General features: G+C 35.9%; 1 protein-coding gene across 1 annotated transcript in view; it reads left to right on the top strand.

Moving 5' to 3' along the window:
- Positions 1–626: 626 nt before the first annotated feature.
- Positions 627–19,449, top strand: part of LOC115422758 (LHFPL tetraspan subfamily member 4 protein-like) — a 69,129-nt gene continuing 50,306 nt past the window's right edge. Inside the window, exon 1 of the mRNA XM_030139270.1 lies at positions 627–1,973. Within this exon, the coding sequence (XP_029995130.1) occupies positions 1,565–1,973 (409 nt within the window). The 5' untranslated portion in view covers positions 627–1,564. The remainder of the gene's footprint in view (positions 1,974–19,449) is intronic.

The raw sequence follows: 19,449 nt of genomic DNA, 5'->3' as shown, positions 1-19,449 counted from the left end.
AGGGACAAATGGCAGTTGACTTTGATAGACACATCACCGTTCAATCATTTCAATGGGCCGGTTAAAATGATTGGATGGTGTTTTTTTCAGTCCTGTCCATTCCACAGGTGACTAATTTTTTTATTTTCGTGTTAGAGCATTTAATTACTTAGTTGCAATCAGGGTGTGAAGGGGATTTTAAACAATATAGTAAAAAAAAATACTCCAGGAAAACATCTCCTACCCTACCTTTAAAGCCATCACTTAAACTGAACATAAACCTGAGACTATTGGGACTATTATCCTACATTCCATTCATCCCAGTGGGTCTGTTGTGTTTTCCACGGGGTCCCACAGTGACCGCGTTGACATCAGGAAACCGTCAACACCTCCACTGCTCAGATGAAACAACACTGAATATTTACTTTCTAATTCAAGGTGAACAGAGGCGGAGACGCGCTTTGATGCAAATTTTCTCCATCCTGCTGCTGCTGCTGCTGTTGCTGATGTGCCCGCGTACGTGAACGCGCTCCATCGCTGTCATCAGTACAACATCAGCATCTTCCGGGGGGCGCGCAGGGAAACGGGAGGAGGAGGAAGGAGAGAGAGAGAGAGAGAGAGAGAGAGAGAGAGAGAGAGAGAGAGAGAGAGAGAGAGAGAGAGAGAGAGAGAGAGACATACTGGATAAAGGCTACGACAAAAACCTTGATGATAATGGAGTCGAGGCGGTGGAGGATGTCGGATTTACGAGGAAGGACTGTTGAAATTTGACAGAGGGGGTCGCGTTCAAATCTGATGTCGATTTTTTCTTTTTCCTTTTTTTGAGAAAAAAAAAAAAAAAAAAAAAAAAATTGGGTTTGATTTCCACACGCTGCGTGGACATCCACATTAAAGCTTAGCGGAGGGAAAAAGGGGAGCACCCCACGGATGCCTCGGAAGGTAAAGACGGGGTCCACCGCTGGCGCTACAGGCATCATCATCTAATCTGACGGATGGTAATAAAGGACACCATGAAGATAGCTGTGGACTGATGGATGAGGATGAAAAGCAGCTTTAACACCCCTCCCGACGACTGTGAAATAAAGAAAATCCTATTCTGCTGGATTTTTTTTTAATCATTAATGGTGTAGCCCCAAGGAAACGAGCCTTAGACAGCAATGTTGAATCACTGGTCTTGGTAAATTATTCATTAGTGCTATAGGTAGGCTAGGATTTTTGTTATGCTTCGATGTAGCATCTCATCCCATTCAATCTGACAATGTTGAGTCTTGTGGGATCACACACATCATTTTTGCAGGTTACATTTTATCGTGTGGTTATGTAGGCCCATGTAATAGCCTTTAACATCCACAAAAAGGAATAGCCAAAGCGAGAGAAAATGCTGTAAGAGAGCTTTGATTCAGAGAAGGAAAAAAAAAAAAAATAGAAGATCTGAAGGTTGTTAATTTGTCTGGGTTTTAATGTTTTATTTCATGTTCTTTTATATTTTTCTTGTGAAAGTCTAAACAAGAGAAGGACGGGATTGGATAAAAAAAAAATATATATATATTTTAAAAAATAAGAAAAAACAAAAAAACAACCAAACATGTTGCCTTCCCAAGAAGCCTCCAAGATCTACCATGACAATTACATGCGCAACTCCCGGGCCATCGGGGTGCTGTGGGCCATCTTCACCATCTGCTTCGCCATCGTCAACGTGGTGGTGTTCATCCAGCCCTACTGGATCGGCGACAGCGTCAACACGCCGCAGCCCGGTTACTTCGGCCTGTTCCACTACTGCGTGGGCAGCGGGCCGTCGCCCAGCCGGGAGCTGACCTGCGTGGGCAGTTTCTCCGACTTCAGCTCCATCCCGTCCGGAGCCTTCAAGGCCGCCGCCGTGTTCGTGCTGCTGTCCATGGTGCTGATCCTCAGCTGCATCGCGTGTATGGCGCTCTTCTTCTTCTGCAACACCTCCACCGTTTACAAGACCTGCGCCTGGATGCAGCTGCTGTGCGGTAAGGCTCTACTTCTTCTTCTTCTTCTTCTTCTTCTTCTTCTTCTTCTTCTTCTTCTTAGAGTTTTTAGAACCACATGCTGATTGATCACCTTAGGTCTGTACTCATCTACACTGTGGAAAAGGGTTGTGGGGGTTGGTAAATACAAACTATGGAAATCAGTTACATTTTTCTTCTTCTTCTTCTTCTTCTTCTTCTTCTTCTTCTTCTTCTTCTTCTTCTTCTTCTTTTATTGTTTTTAGAACCAAATGCTGATTGATTACCTTAGGTCTGCACTCATCTACACTATGAAAAGGGTTCTGGGGGTTGGTAAATACAAACTATGGAAATCAGTTACATTTTTCTTCTTCTTCTTCTTCTTCTTCTTCTTCTTCTTCTTCTTCTTCTTCTTCGTGTTTTTACAACCACATGCTGATTGATCACCTTAGGTCTGTACTCATCTACACTGTGGAAAAGGGTTCTGGGGGTTGGTAAATACAAACTATGGAAATCAGTTACATTTTTCTTCTTCTTCTTCTTCTTCTTCTTCTTCTTCTTCTTCTTCTTCTTCTTCTTCTTCTTTTTATTGTTTTTAGAACCAAATGCTGATTGATCACCTTAGGTCTGTACCTATCTACACCGCGAAAAAGGGTTCTGGGGGTTGGTAAATACAAACTATGGAAATCAGTTACATTCTTCTTCTTCTTCTTCTTCTTCTTCTTCTTCTTCTTCTTCTTCTTCTTCTTTTATTGTTTTTAGAACCAAATGCTGATTGATTACCTTAGGTCTGCACTCATCTACACTATGAAAAAGGGTTCTGGGGGTTGGTAAATACAAACTATGGAAATCAGTTACATTTTTCTTCTTCTTCTTCTTCTTCTTCTTCTTCTTCTTCTTCGTGTTTTTACAACCAAATGCTGATTGATCACCTTAGGTCTGTACTCATCTACACCATGGAAATGGGTTCTGGGAGTTGGTAAATACAAACTATGGAAATCAGATACATTTTTCTTCTTCTTCTTTTTCTTCTTCTTCTTCTTCTTCTTCTTCTTCTTCTTCTTCGAGTTTTTACAACCAAATGCTGATTGATCACCCTAGTTCTGTACTCATCTACACCGTGGAAAAGGGTTCTGGGGGTTGGTAAATACAAACTATGGAAATCAGTTACATTTTTCTTCTTCTTCTTCTTCTTCTTCTTCTTCTTCTTCTTCTTCTTCTTCTTCTTCTTCTTCTTTTTATTGTTTTTAGAACCAAATGCTGATTGATCACCTTAGGTCTGTACCTATCTACACCGCGAAAAAGGGTTCTGGGGGTTGGTAAATACAAACTATGGAAATCAGATACATTTTTCTTCTTCTTCTTCTTCTTCTTCTTCTTCTTCTTCTTCTTCTTCTTCTTCTTCTTCTTCATGTTTTTACAACCAAATGCTGATTGATCACCTTAGGTCTGTACTCATCTACACTGTGAAAAAGGGTTTTGGGGGTTGGTAAATACAAACTATGGAAATCAGTTACATTTTAATCAACAGTAATAGTTAGTCAGTGAAATCTGTTCTGACTGGTTAAAGCAGGGGTGTCAAACTCATTTTAGCTCAGGGGCCACATTAAGCCCAAATTGATCTCCAGTGGGCCGAACCAGTCAAATAATAGCATAATAACTTGTAAATAATGACGACTCCAAATTTTCCTCTTTGTTTTAGTGCAACCAAAATTAAATTATGAAAATCTGTACATTTACAAACTATCCAAACAAAAATGATGTGAATAACCTGAAAAAAAAACAACAAAACTGAGATTTCTTGAGAAAAATAAGTGCAATTTTAACAATATTACACCTCAACTTCCCATTTACACATGCATATTATGGATTGGATCGACAAAAGGCACAAAATATTTCATAACAGGAAGTATAATGTTAAAATTTTACCTACAAAATTTCAGGTTTTTCACATTTTATTGTTAAAGGATTGTTTGTAAATGTTAATATTTTCATAATTTAATGGAGCTGTCATTATTTATAGGTGTAATGTAATATGATGCTTTTAACATTAAACTAAGAAAATTTGGAGTCATTATTTTTAGGTTTTTATGCTATTATTATTTTAGTTTAGATCACATTGTCCTGTATGCGGAACCTGAACTAAAATGAGTTCAACATCCTTGATTGTTAACATCTGAAGTATAATTTTTGCAAATTCATCTCACGGGCCAGAATGGAACCTTTTGGCTGGCCAAATTTGGGCCCCGGGCCGCATGTTTGACACCTGTAGGTTAAAGTCTACCTATTTGTTAACAGTAACAATTACTACTTAAAATAATATAATAAAATCTACCCCATAATGTTGTGACGTGAGGAGCAGCTGGGGGGAGTTTCCCAGCATGCATTGGGACAAACTAGTTAGGACAGTTTTTATATGTTTTACAGTGTTCTGAGTTGATAAGTAGTGTTGTTCTTTTATATATAGCACAGTTATGGTGTGTCTGACTGTTTTTATTAGTTTTTGTTGTTGAATGAATGTTTCTGATGAGTTGCATATTCTTGCACCATGAGCTGAGTTGCTTCTTTGTTTCATTATTCTCTGTAATGGTGTTCAGCAGTAGGATGAGATGGATGTATAGAAGAGAAACTGCAACTGAAGTATTGATCTCATCATGCTAGAATCGATCCAATACCAATACTAGTGATGGGACTTTTGGCTCTTTGAAGGGAGCCGTTCAATCAGGAGCCGTTCACTGAAAAGAGCTGTTCAACAGACTGGCTCTTTTATGTTTTTGGCATTATTTTGAAACACCAGTGTTTTAATGACTAAATCGGCTACATGTGATGATTGACATTACATTTTAAAGGTGTTTAATTGGCGTGGCAGTAAATATTATCTTACTGTAAAAAAGAACAGTTAGTTCAAATGTGTGGGTAAATACATGACATGAGAGGTGACATTAGGCAAATGCTGGAATTTGACAAAAAACATCACGGTACATTATGTGGACTAGTCTGTAGCCTAAAAATGAAGAAGAAAATAAAACATTTTCTCATGAAATAACATTTCATTCTCCTCAAAACAAGAACAATAAATGTGTGTAAACATACAGAAAAAACTGCACAAAACGAAACAGTGATTAATCACTGCAATTACTTTACAATTACTCCAAATACTCCTCCTTTTTCTTTGGCTCATTACTCACAGGTGGTCACTCACTCACTCTCAAACTTTTCTCCAGTTTCGACCAGTCTTCCAGCTCCGCCTCCAGTTTGCTCACCTCATGCTTTAAACTGTTGTTTTTTTGCTAACTTCTTGCCATGAGACATGCGCAGTGCACAAGCACTCTTTTTTTTCTGCTTGAGCATTCTCCTCCTGCTCAGTGCCTCCACAGTGACACTAAACTGACAGGCAATCGGACACTCCCTCCTTAAAAAAAAAAAAATGAACGGCTCTTTACAAAGACTCATTTCCCGTCATTCATTTCAAAGAGCCGTTCAAAAGATTTGATTCGTTCGTAAATGTCACATCACTATTATTTTGAAACACCAATGTTTTAATGACTAAACAGGCTACATGTGATGATTAACATTACATTTTAAAGGTGTTTAATTGGCGCGGCAGTAAATATTATCTTACCGTAAAAAAGAATAGTTAGTTCAAATGTGTGGGTAAATACATGACATGAGAGGTGACATTAGGCAAATGCTGGAATTTGACCAAAAACATCCCGGTACATTATGTGGACTAGTCTGTAGCCTAAAAATGAAGAACAAAATAAGACATTTTCTTGTGAAATAACATTTTATTCTCCTCAAAACAAGAACAATGTGTGTAAACATACAGAAAAAACTGCACAAAACACAACAGTGATTAATCACTGCAATGACAGTACTTAAATACCTAAAACACTGTAGTTCAAATAAAATACTTCAAGTAACATTGCAAAATACCTGATATCTCTAATGTAAATATCAAAATGACACCACATCAGGAGGTCTCTCACTTCTACTCTGTATATAAAGCCAATGCCTCCCCAGTGACGCTAAATTGACAGGCAATCGGACACACTCTCCTTAAAAAAAAATGAACGGTTCTTTACAAAGACTCGGTTCCCACCGTTCGTTTCAAAGAGCCGTTCAAAAGATTCGATTCGTTCATGAACATCACATCACTACTTAATATCAATAGTATCAATATTTAGACTGATACTCCCTGCTCTAAATTAAGTAGATGAACATGTTCCTATTAACAACTCAGAGTTAATATTACTCATGTTTTATGAGTAATTTGTTGTGTATTCTATTGGTGGATTTTACCTAATTTCTTTTAGTGTGTTATAGCTTTTAAATTTAGTCACATTTTACTCAAAATATGGGGTAAGATCTACTCAACCAAAATGAGTGCAAATTGTTACCTCACTTTTGTTGAGTAGATTCTAAAGGTTTGTTTTTACAGTGTATGTTTATTTTCAACATACAACATATTTAACCCTTTCATGTATCGTGGTCACTACAGTGGACAGCTGTTCTCTGGCATATTCATGGGTTTTGTTGTTTTAGTTCCATATCAGCCAATATAGTGGACGCTTATGCATCATCCCAAACACTGCAGTTCATACCACTACTGTAACTCTGCTGTTCTTGATAAACCTGATCTGAACTAACATGTTTTAGTGTAAATCAATTGCTAGTTGTTATTAGACTGTAATTAACAAAAATATACAAAAATATACAAAAAATATACAAAAAGTTATTATTATTGTTGTTATTATTATTATTATTATTATTATTATTATTATTATTATTATTATTATTATTATTGTTGTTGTTTTTTTTTGCATATTATCTCCATGAAGTGAGTAAGAACTAGTATTAGAGTATGATCAAATGTGAGAAAACAGCATTAGCAGCATTAACCCTTTCATGCATAGTGGTCACTACAGTGGACAATTATTCTACAGCTGTTCTCTTGTATATTCATGGATTTTGTTTTAGTTTCATATCTGCCAACACGTCATCAACACATCATCCCATACACTACAATTGATAACTTTACTGTAACTTTGCTGTTCTTGATAAACCTGATCTAACATGTTTGAGTGTAAATCAATTGCTTGTTACCGTTATTAGACTGTAATTAACAACAAAAAGATGTTTTTTTTGCATAATATCTCCATGAAGCGAGTAATGACTGGTATTAAAGTTTGTTAAAATGTGAGAAAACATCAGATTAACAGCAATAAAATGTTTTTATTTCATAATTTTCACACAGTATATCAGTAAATACTTGTTTCTTGGCTTCTCTGATGTCCAGCTTCATGGACATTTTTGCAACTCCATGAAAAATTTTCAATCGCATTGTTTTTTTTAACCCTTTCATGCATTAATTATGACAACATTAGTCTAGATTTTTTTGTCTTGGGTGTTTTTATTCCTCCTTAGGCATGAAAAAAAGAATGTGATCTGAGTTTTTTTTTTCATGGGGTTACAAAAATGTCCATGCATTTAATTTTTGAAGTATAGAAATGTGTTTAAAACCCAATATCAGAAAGTGATATGAAAACAATGACAGAAAAACATTTTTAATGCTGCTAATCTGATGTTTTCTCACATTTTAACATATTCTAATGCTAGTTATTACTCACTTCATTGAAATCATATGCAAAAAAAACTCTTTTTGTCTTACAAATAACAATTGATTTACACTAAAACATGTCACTGCTGATCAGGTTTATCAAGAACAGCAAAGTTACTGTAATGGTATGAATGTCAGTGTATGAGGTGATGCATAAGCGTCCACTGTATTGGCTGACATGGAACTAAAACAACAAAACCCATGAATATACAAGGAAACAGCTTTGAATAACTGTCCACTGTAGTGACCAGTATGCATGAAAGGGTTAATGCCTAAAGAGGAAAAAAATGTTGATTAAGGTTCTCATAATTCATGCATGAAAGGGTTAAAAAAGTTTTTATTTCATAGTTTTCAAACAGTATATCACTTTCTAATGATGGGTTTTAAATAAATGTTTCTTTGCTTCAAAAATTAACCCTTTCATGCACAGTGGTCACTACAGTGGACAGTTATTCTCCAGCTGTTCTCTTGTATATTCATGGAGTTTGTTGTTTTAGTTTCACATCAGCCAACAGATTGGATGCTCATGCATCATCCCATACACTGCAATTGATAACATTACTGAACTTTTTTTAATTTATTTTTTTTGTTAATTACAGTCTAATACCAATAACATGGAACTGATTTACACTAAAACATGTTAGATCAGGTTTGTCAAGAACAGCAAATTGCATCTTATCTCTATGAAGTGAATAATGACTAGTATTAGAGTATGTAAAAATAGCAGCATTAAAATGTTTTTCTTTCATAGTTTTCACAGTAAATACATGTTTTTTTGCTTCAAAAATTAAATGCATGGTGTCCGGCTGAGTGGATATTTTTGCAACTCCATGAAAAATAGCTTCATTAAAAAAATAATGGCATTGTTTTTTCAATTTCTAAAGAGGAATAAAATCACTCAAGAAAAAAATCTTGATTAAGGTTCTCGTAATTCATACATGAAAGGGTTAAACACATGGTGCCCAGCTGAGTGGACATTTTTGTAACTCCATGAAAAATAGGTTCATAAAAAAAAAAAAAAAAAGTATTTCATTGGTTTTTTTTTTCACGCCTAAAGAGGAATAAAATCACTCAAGAAAAAATATTGACTAAGGTTCTCATAATTCATGCATGAAAGGGTTAAAAAAGTTTTTATTTCATAGTTTTCAAACAGTATATCACTTTCTAATGATGGGTTTTAAATAAATGTTTCTTTGCTTCAAAAATTAACCCTTTCATGCACAGTGGTCACTACAGTGGACAGTTATTCTCCAGCTGTTCTCTTGTATATTCATGGATTTTGTTGTTTTAGTTTCACATCAGCCAACAGATTGGATGCTCATGCATCATCCCATACACTGCAATTGATAACATTACTGAACTTTGCTGTTCTTGACAAACCTGATCTAACATGTTTTAGTGTAAATCAGTTCCATGTTATTGGTATTAGACTGTAATTAACAAAAAGAAAAAAAATTTTTTTTGCATATTATCTCCATGAAGTGAATAATGACTAGTATTAGAGTATGTAAAAATAGCAGCATTAAAATGTTTTTCTTTCATAGTTTTCACAGTAAATACATGTTTTTTGCTTCAAAAATTAAACACACGGTGTCCGGCTGAGTGGATATTTTTGCAACTCCATGAAAAATAGCTTCATAAAAAAAATAATGGCAATGTTTTTTCCATTTCTAAAGAGGAATAAAATCACTCAAGAAAAAAATCTTGATTAAATTTCTCATAATTCATACATGTTTATGTTTATGTTTATGCATTTGGCAGACGCTTTTTTCCAAAGCGACTTACAGGGGAAAACCAATCAAATCACTCAATCAATCAAATTTTATTTATATAGCACCAGATCACAACAAAAAAGTTATCTCATGACACTTTACATATACAGTTGGTCAAAACCAGACTCTAAGCCAATTTACAGAAACCCAACAGAATCCTCCAGGAGCAAACACTTGTGACTGGTGACAGTGGCGAGGAAAAACTTCCCTTTAACAGCAGAAAACTCGAGCAGAGTTAAACACATGGGCCCCAGCTGAGTGGACATTTTTGTAACTCCATGAAAAATAAGTTCATAAAAAAAATTCAGTTTCATTGTTTTTTTTTCACATCTAAAGAGAAATAAAATCACTCAAGAAAAAAATATTGACAAAGGTTCTCATAATTCATGCATGAAAGGGTTAAAGCTTTCCACAGCCACGTGTGTTGTATTGTAGTGACCTGAACACTTACAAGAACAGAAGCGAAACCAGGTGAAAGGCATCCATAGTCTCCTCCAGTCTAAATGCTTTAGGTCCAGTCAGACTTGTTGCTCTTCATTAGAACTGCTGTGCTCATTTCCAGTCTGTGCTCCCCGACACAGTCCGGATACATCCTAGAGATTATTCACGCACTGAATTGCACTGAAAGCAATATAAGAGACGCGGACCTCCCCTGGTCCCATTGATATTCTGGAGAATCCACCGCTGCATCTCCAAAGAAAAGCAGCGGGATCATAGCTTTATGCTGATGAAATGCTAATTCCACTCATTCATCTATTTCAGCTCGTCCTATAGCTGTACTGTGTGATGCCACGTGAAGTACGATGCACTGGAGTTAAGAATCCCCACCCCCCACCCCCCCTCTACCATCACCACCACCCCCCGCAGCCAAAGGCTTAGCTCCACATCACATCCACCGTAGGGCCCTATTGCTATTTTGAGGCTGATTCCAGGTCGATTGGATTAGTGTTTTCAGGCAGGTGAGCTGTTCGGATGTAGATTACCATTTGGAGACACGGTGTGGGATCAGCCGTGGCTTTTCTTTTTCATCACCCTCTAGTATGGAGGACAAAGTGAGTCGTGCTATCTTCAAGGCCAACTCGATTGTTTTGGTTGCATTGCCTGGTAAATGGGGGTGAAGGGGTGGGGGTGGGGGTGGGGGTGGGGGATAGGGGTCTGTAAGTAACACCTACATCTATCTATACACTGTAAAAAAATCCTGTTGTTTTTATGCAAAAAAACTGGCAGTTGCGGTTTCCAGAACAATACTGTAAAAAACACATCCAACTGTGAACATATTTACAGAGTAACATGTAGATTTAACACTTTAAACATGTAGGTTTAATATTTTAAACATGTAGGTTTAACACTTTAAACATGTAGATTTCATATTTTAAACATGTAGATTTAACATTTTAAACATATAGATTTAACATTTTAAACATGCAGATTTAACATTTTAAACATGCAGATTTAACATTTTAAACATGTAGATTTAACATTTTAAACATATAGATTTAACATTTTAAACATGTAGATTTAACACTGGATTTAAATGTACTGCACTTATTTAGCACATTTTCTCCACCTTCATGGTGTCCAAAGCACTTTCCAAATCCACCAGGTCCAACTGGGACCAGTTTAGGGTTCAGTGTCTTCCATGGACACTTTGACATATGGACAGTCAGAGCCAGGATTCGAACCACCAACCCTTTGGTTATTGGATGAGCCACTCTACCAACTCTACCAACCCATTAATTTACAAGTTTAAAATGTTACATTGTTAAATGTTTACTTTTCCATAACTTTTATATTTACATATATATATATATATATATATATATATATATATATATATATATATATATATATATATATATATATATATGGCAGTTCCAAAATCAATTTTTCCTGTTTATTTAACCTTTCTTAAGTAATTTATTAATATTATCATTTGTATTTTGCAGTTTTTCAGTGAAAATCATGTATTTTCCTTTACTGAATTTACTGATCATATAGATGTTCATGAAAACTCAGACTAGAGTTGAGGGTTATTACATCCAAAATAGACAAAACTGAAGAAAAAGTGACTTTTTCAGTCAAATCTATCATTAACTGAATATAAACCAAGTATTGTTTCTTTAGAAATGGCAGGTTGTTCATATCCGTTCAGGTTATTCCCATTTTATTATAAACTAGAAGCACTCGGAGAGCACAGACCTCCGCCAAGGCTGATCAGTGCCCCCCCCACCCCCCCCACCCCCGATCACCACCAAAATTTAATCATTTCTTCCTTATCCCATTTCCAACAAACCCTGAAAATTTCATCCAAATCTGTCCATAACTTTTTGAGTTATGTTGCACAGTAACAGACAGACATACAAACAAACAAACAAACAAACAAACAAACAGACAAACCCTGGCAAAAACATAACCTCCTTGGCGGAGGTAATAAAAAGGTAAATATTTTCATAATGTAATTTTCCTTTTTTTCACATTAACTCATAAAGACCCAGTGCTACTTTGGTGGTAGTTCCAAATCATTTTTTCTCTTTATTTAACCTTTCTTAAGTGATTTATTCATATTATCTTTTATATTTTGCAATTTTTCAGTGAAAATCATGTATTTTCCTCTATTGAATTTACTCATCATATAGATGTTAATGAAAGCTCAGACTAAAGTTGAGGGTCATTACATCCTAAATAGAAAAAAACTGAAGAAAAAGTGAATTTTTCAGTAAAATATATCATTGACTAAATATAAACCAAGCGTGTTCATCCACTGTCATTGATCCAACTCCATGGGTTTTACTGGTGAATCACTGTTGTAGAAGATGACAGTGTTTCCATGGTAACTACGGAGCCTCTGAACATCCAAATGGGTCATATCTGATGACCATGAAAAGATGACAAATGGCATTTTACACTGATTATTTACATGTATTCATGGGATTAGTGGATCGACAAGTATTGAACAGTTTAGATCAGTAGATGCTTTTGGTCACTGGTGGGTGGTTAAGTCTTTGTGGGCTAAACCAGGGGCGTCAAACTCATTTTCTTTCAGGGGCCACATTCAGCCCACTTTAATCTCAAGCGGGCCAAACCATTAAAATAATAGCATAATAACCTATAAATAATGACAGCTCCAAGTTATTCTCTTTGTTTTACTGCAAAAAACATTAAATTAGGAAAATATTTACATTTACAGACAATCCAAACAATGAAGATGTGAATAACCAGCAAAAAAAAAAAAAAAAAAAAAACCCTTGATATTTCTTAAGAAAAATAAGGGCAATATTTTTTAATATATCACTTGTACATGTGCATTACACACAATGTTACGCAAACATTTGGTAACTGTTATATTATTGTTGAAATTTAGAAGTTTGGAATTCATATTTGTTCAGGATATTTACATTTTTTTGTGAAATGATAGTTTGTTTTTGAGTAAATACATGAAAATGTTTACATTCACAAAGACGAGTTGTAAGTATTTGTAAGTTATTGTCATACATTTGACTGATTTGTACGTGGAATCTGAACAAAAATTTTTGCGAATATCTTAAGTGTGATTTTTGCATTTCATAAATTCATCCCACGGGCCGGATTAGACCCTTTGGCGGGCCGCATTTGGCCCCCGGCCCGCATGTTTGACGCCCCTGGGCTAAACAGTTATATCCCTACACTCTCAAAAATAGAGGTACCAGCTTGTACTTAAAAGGGTACAAATGCTTGTCGCTGGGGGTGTACTTTTTTGAGAGACATTTCTGTACCCTTTCGAAATGGTTCATTTTTGTACCTTAAGTTCTTTACATAGAAAGAAGACTCTCGTATAGTTAATAATGCCATGATGTTTAAAGTTTAAACTGGTGGCCTAATTGAGAAAAAAAAAAAAAAAAACGGCATAGGCAAGCTATGACATCAAGACATGGAGGTGTGAATGAAAACTTGATAAAACAGAGATTATGGCAATAATCAGAGGTTAGGGTTAGAGGTTAGGGCTATTATCATTGAGCTAATTGGGCTATTAAATTAAAACACAAATTATTATTAAATATAATATAGAGTAATTACAGTATGATATATAATAAATAATGCGCTAAGCCTAATATTTGAACTATAATTAGGCCTACTGTTCAGTTCTCCTAGCCTATAGCTTATTCTCATGGGCTACACCACAGGTGTCAAACATGCGGCCCGGGGGCCAAATCTGGCCCGCCAAAGGATCCAATCTGGCCCGTGGGATGAATTTACAAAGTGCAAAATGCAAAAATTACCCTGAAGATATTAACAGTCAAGGGCATCAAACTCAAAAATAACAGCATAAAAACCTAGAAGTAATGAGTCCCAAACGTTCTTCTTGGTTTAATGTGAGAAAAATCATGATATTTTGCCTCTAAATAATGGCAACACCAATTTTTTCTCTTTGATTTATTGCCAAGAACATTAAATTCTGGTATTTTTTAATAATAAAATGTCAATAACCTGAACGAATATGAACAACCTGAAATGTCTAAAGAAAAATAAGTGTAATTTTAACAATATTCTGCCTGTTTAGTGTCTTCGGAGATCTGATCCATAATGCACATGTATAAATCATAAGTTGAGGCATAATATTGATCAAATTGTACTTACTTTTCTTCAGAAATTTCAGGGTTTTTTCAGTTATTCACATCATTTTTATTTTGGATAGAAATAGTTTCATCATTTAATGTTATTTTTTGCACTAAAAAATTTGGAGTTGTCATTATTTATAGGCCTTAATGCTTATTTTATTGGTCCGGCCCGCTGGAGATCAAATTTGGCTGAATGTGGCCCCTGAACTAAAATGAGTTTGACACCCCTGGTCTACACACATTTTTTTAATGCTGCAGGGTACCTTATAGTACAAATTTGTACTTTGGAGCCTTTTTCATAGTCTAAAGGTGCAATTCTGGCCTCCTAAAGACCAATATTGTACTTTTGAGAGAACAGTCTTAAAAAATGTCCTTATAGGTACATGAATGTTCTGATCTCGTACCTCTATTTTTGAGAGTGTAGAAGTTTTGCTAATGCCTTTTAAACTTCTTTGTGCATCGTGTGTGTTTTACTGCCTATTTTGACAGTGCATAACCAAGGCCATACTAGGAAGAGCAACATGTAGAGTATATTGTAGAAGGTGCAAAAAAAGGTTAAAAAAAAAAAAAAATCCTGCATTGTCTCATGCGCATTTGAACGAGCCTCATGTATATACGCGACTTCTTTCTAAGCTGATCAATGTGATAAATAGGCCAGGCAGAATAGCGTGGGAGTCGGTTTTCTGTACTGAAACAGTCAGCATCTGAATGAGAGGGAGGGAGGAAAGGAAGAGGCAGCCAGAGAGAGATCAGCACTTTTTTTCCTTCTGTATTGTTCTTTTTTCTCATCCTCATCTGCCCACTCTGTCCTCTGTTCTGCCGAGTCTGTTGAAAGCCTCTCTGGCTCTTTTTTTTTTTTTTTTTTTTTTCTTTTTAACAATCAGCACGAATCACATAAGCAAAGGTAAAGATTTGAAATTTGGACATTTTCATGACATAACAGGAATTCAACGTAATCGTTCTATAAAATAAAGATAATAATTAATAAGGAAATTAAAAAAAACAAAACACAAACACATTAATAGCACAAAATATTGACTAAAAAAAAAAAAAGCGTGAATTCCCCTAAAATGAGTCAGTGGCAGCTCGGTTGGGTAGCTCTGCCTCCTCTGCTGATGAATACAACGATGTGAGCATAAATGATGATAACAAGGGAGATTCATCACTGAGAATGTGATGACTCTGCTGAAATGCAACCTTCAGTATCAGTATGTGCACATTCCTACCATCCATCACCACCTGAAAGGGCTGACGGACCATCTCACTAAACCCTACAGTCACTTTTCTCAGTTTTAAAGAGAAAATCTCACAGATCTCCAACTTAAAGATCCGGTTTATAAGATTTAGGAGGATTTAATCGCAGAAATGGAATATATATACATATGCACATTTTTATTTGTGTATAGACACTCAAACTTAGAGTTACGACATGTCTGTTACGTTACAATGAGCTGTTCGTATCTAGAGAAGGAGCTGCTCATGGTTTATGGAGTCCACCATGTTTTTAAAGTCATTCAAAAATGTTTTTCATCTATTTTATGTTTTATAGCAGGTTCCATCCAGTGTTGTCACTGTCGTCTGTTTTATCTACCATGAATGAGGACTGGAGTTACAGATCAAACACTGGCTCTTGTACATATTTATTGACCACTGTATATGATAATGTGTGGGCGTTTTCAGTTGAACTTCACCACTAGATGTCACTATCTACCACACACTGAACCTTCACACTTGCATGTGTTATAGTTTAGTGAAGATATCAGGTGTATTCACACATACTTCAGTTGGTCCATTTAAAACACACCTGAGTTCATTTCCCTGAAAAGTACAGACCAGTGGCGGCCGCTCGTCTTTCAGACAGGGGAAGCTCATTGTCGGCTTACATCAAAAAAATTGTCAAGTTATTTAAACATAAATTCGGCCCTCCATTCCATTAGCATTGTCTGCCATCATGTGCATCTTGCTAGATAGCTAATTCACTCTGACTTAGCTAACAGTATGATCGATTTAACTATCTACAAAATGATATTAAACTCGAACAAGAAATGATTAAATTATGTAACTGAAACAAGAAAACGCTGAAATTATGTTAAATTGAAACAAGGAAGTACAATGAGTGCGTTTTATTTACAGTGCAAGAACTTAATTTTGTAGTGATTTCTCTCTCCATTTCACAGCAGAATGTGTAACAGTATTAAACTGAACTGTGTCAGTGAAGGAGTAGATCTCAAAATAGCTGTCAATCAAATGGGATTCAGCCTTTCGACTGATCCTCCAATCAGCACGTGGAAGCCCAGTGTCCGGCCCGGCCGAGCTCCGCCCACAGCTCCATTCACCCCCAGAGACGCTGAGCGTCCGGGGGCGGGACAACATCGTGGCATTTATCCAATTACTGTCCAGTTCTGAGGCAATGAAAAAAACTGTTCCACTCAGTCCCATTGAAGTGCATGGACACTGAGCGTCTTCGGGCAAATGCACTGAGCAGAGATCGAATGAGAAAACAGCGCAACGGGAATGTATGAGAAGTGAACAACATCGAGTCTGATGATTTGTAAAAAAGCTGATTCTGAACGAACTCGTTTTTGAGATGAACGTGTTCTAACACATTTGTAGTCAGTGAAATGTCAACACAACCGTACATATTTAACCATTTAATTTTCATAATTTCAGGGGAAGCCGAGCTTCCCTTGCAGTCTATAAGAAATCACCTCTGGTACAGACTTTTTTTAAAGGTGTGAATACAAACATGCGAACTCTGATTCGAACCAAACAAGTGGAGGTGGTCTCGGTCTGTTTCCAAATGGACTCTGGGCCGGTTCACTTCTGGTGTGAATATAACCAGCCTCGAGTTGAAACAAACCAAGAAACCATGCTCCTTTTTGTGCTTGATGGGCCACCGTTGCCGTGTGGCATTGTGGGTAATCAAGAAAACTGGAAGTAGCCGAGCCACACAGGTACCAGTGCTAATAGCAGTAGCCACGACACATGTAGAGTAATGAGGAGATTGAACGTCTCATTGACGAAAACAATAACTGCATGTTTGTTTTCATCAACACCCGCTGTCTCTGATTCACCCCGCCCCCAACTTTACTGTCCAATGTCAGCGCAGTTCATCACATGAGTGCTTCTGGTTACAAATTTTGGTCCACTAGCAAAACGTGCAATGAGAATGTGATCTGACTCAAATGAAAAAAAATAAAGTCCGCATTCCATCCAAACCAAAAATGCGGACCAAAGGACTTTCCAGGTGTGAATACACCCATAGTTACACCTTTAAGCCATTTAATGAATTCATTCTACAAAACAGTATTATCAGTAGTTGCTTTTCCATTGAACATCTGCGCAAAACTTTACCGATATTTACAAAATGTTGAAAAAACAAAAGTGTCAGTTTGTCCATTAAATCACAAATGTGATGATTTGTTTATTTATAACACGAGAAGTCATTCTATAAACATGGTGACGAATGTAAATATGGTGTTGATTTACAGATATATTCATTATTATTAAATATTACCCCTCTATCTCGTACTAAATTAAAAAATGATTGGGTTTCCTGGTGTGTCCACACATACTGCGACATGTTTCTTCTTCGTCGCTTGTTGTAACGTACGTCAACATCCGGTTTTTTAATTCACCTGACTCTAGTTGCAAAAAAAAAAAGGTCTTTCCATTGCAGTTTTGTGTGATATACCATTTACGTTATGCCTGAAAAACCACTTCTTGCCAGCGCAAAAACTTTTAATCGAAAAATGAGACTTTTGGCGAAATTGAAGTTTTTCCATTAAGTACATTTTTATGCTCAAGTTATATTCGAGCAATTTGAGGGTCAATGGAAAAGCGACTACTGATTGATTTGGATGTTTTTATGTTGTTGTTCTTTTCACTGTTGTACACATTATAATAAAAAAAAAAAGGTATTTGTCATTTTTACTATGCACATACACAGGTATATTTGAATCTTCCTCTTAGCAACATTACTATTTTGTCCAACACTGCAATTCACATCATTTACAGATAAGATAATGGAAAACAGTATGATGTTATGATCTTAGTTTTCACTATACACATAAACCAAGGCCAACAGAGTTTCTAAATAACTTCTTCCTATGAGGAGTTTTGCAAAAGGTCTGTAAATGGATGGAAAGACAAGGGAAAAACCTGTGTATGTGCGGATTAGTCCTTATTTTCATACGTGTTTAAACCATGTTTCCACTAATTTGTGAGTACGTCGGTGAGTTTGAGAAACTTCAGAAGGTTTTAGTGTCCTTCCAGTAGGTTTGTCTGATGTGTGCTGGAGGTAAGTTGTCTAATGGGCTTGGCATCCAGCCTAATGCTGTTCACCACCTTGGAGATGATGCTTTAATCATCCACTCTGCCCTGCTGGATGCAGCAGCACGTCTCCTGGCATTGACAGAGTGTACCACAGCAAAATACAGCAAGGGCTCATTTGACCCAGCGCTGGCCCAGATTCAGGCCAAATGGACCAAAAGTGTCAATTGGGGAGCAGCTTTGGAGTCCTGATCGTGATGACGCTGAGGTTGTGTTTATGCTACACAAAAGAAATGTCGTTATCTGCACACCGTCAGCCTGAAGCTAAAGTCTGAATGTCTACACACACTGTAAGACCGGATAAGTTGAGTTTACTTAAAAAAATTTAATAAACCGGTTGCCTTAAAAAAATTAAGTAATGAGTAGGAATGTAACAATATGAAAATTTCATATCATGGTTATCAGTATTATCGCGGTATTATTGAAATTGTGCTCAAAATGTTCAAAAAGTACTAATACACACACTGAAATAATTTAACCAAGTTGTATTTTGGAAAAAAAAAAAATTAAATTAAATAATTAGCATAATGCACTTTCTGTTGCAGAAACATTCAAATATTAACCCTTAGTGGTCTGAGTCTATTTTGTCCGTTTTTCAGTACTTCTGATTTTGCCTTTATATACTATATACACAAATGTTTACTATACCCATGTTTGGTTTCTGTTTTTTCAGCACAACTTCATCTATCTCATCTGTCTATTTTTTTTTTCACTTTAACCTACTATAAAAATATAACAGGCCAGAAAACACAAAAAACTATAAAATCCGATTTGAAAAATGTATATAATTTATTACATAAATAACACACAGATGGTTAATGAACCTTTTCAAAGACTTTAAAAGTGAATATTGGTTCCAAATATTAAGAATATACACATAAAATTGTAATAAATTAAAACTATACTCAAATATTTGACATAAAAGCAGATCTTTACATAGGCGTTTTTTTTTCCTCTAATAGTGCGTTAATCAAACACGGTTATCATGATAATTAGAATTGAAACAGTAATACTAACCGTCGGCAATTTGACCGCGGTTTATCGTTATACCGATAATCGTTACATCCCAAGTAATGGGTAATGAAAACTTGAGTGTATTAAACTTAAATGCTTGATTTGAATGGAATTGCTATTTTAAGTACAACACACTAAATGCTAAATTAATTTAACTTAAAATTTGT

This window comes from Sphaeramia orbicularis, chromosome 7, assembly GCF_902148855.1.
Source record: "Sphaeramia orbicularis chromosome 7, fSphaOr1.1, whole genome shotgun sequence".
Classification (NCBI taxonomy): domain Eukaryota; kingdom Metazoa; phylum Chordata; class Actinopteri; order Kurtiformes; family Apogonidae; genus Sphaeramia; species Sphaeramia orbicularis.
Note: the sequence above shows the minus strand (reverse complement) of the source record. Positions and strands in the feature narration are given on the sequence as shown.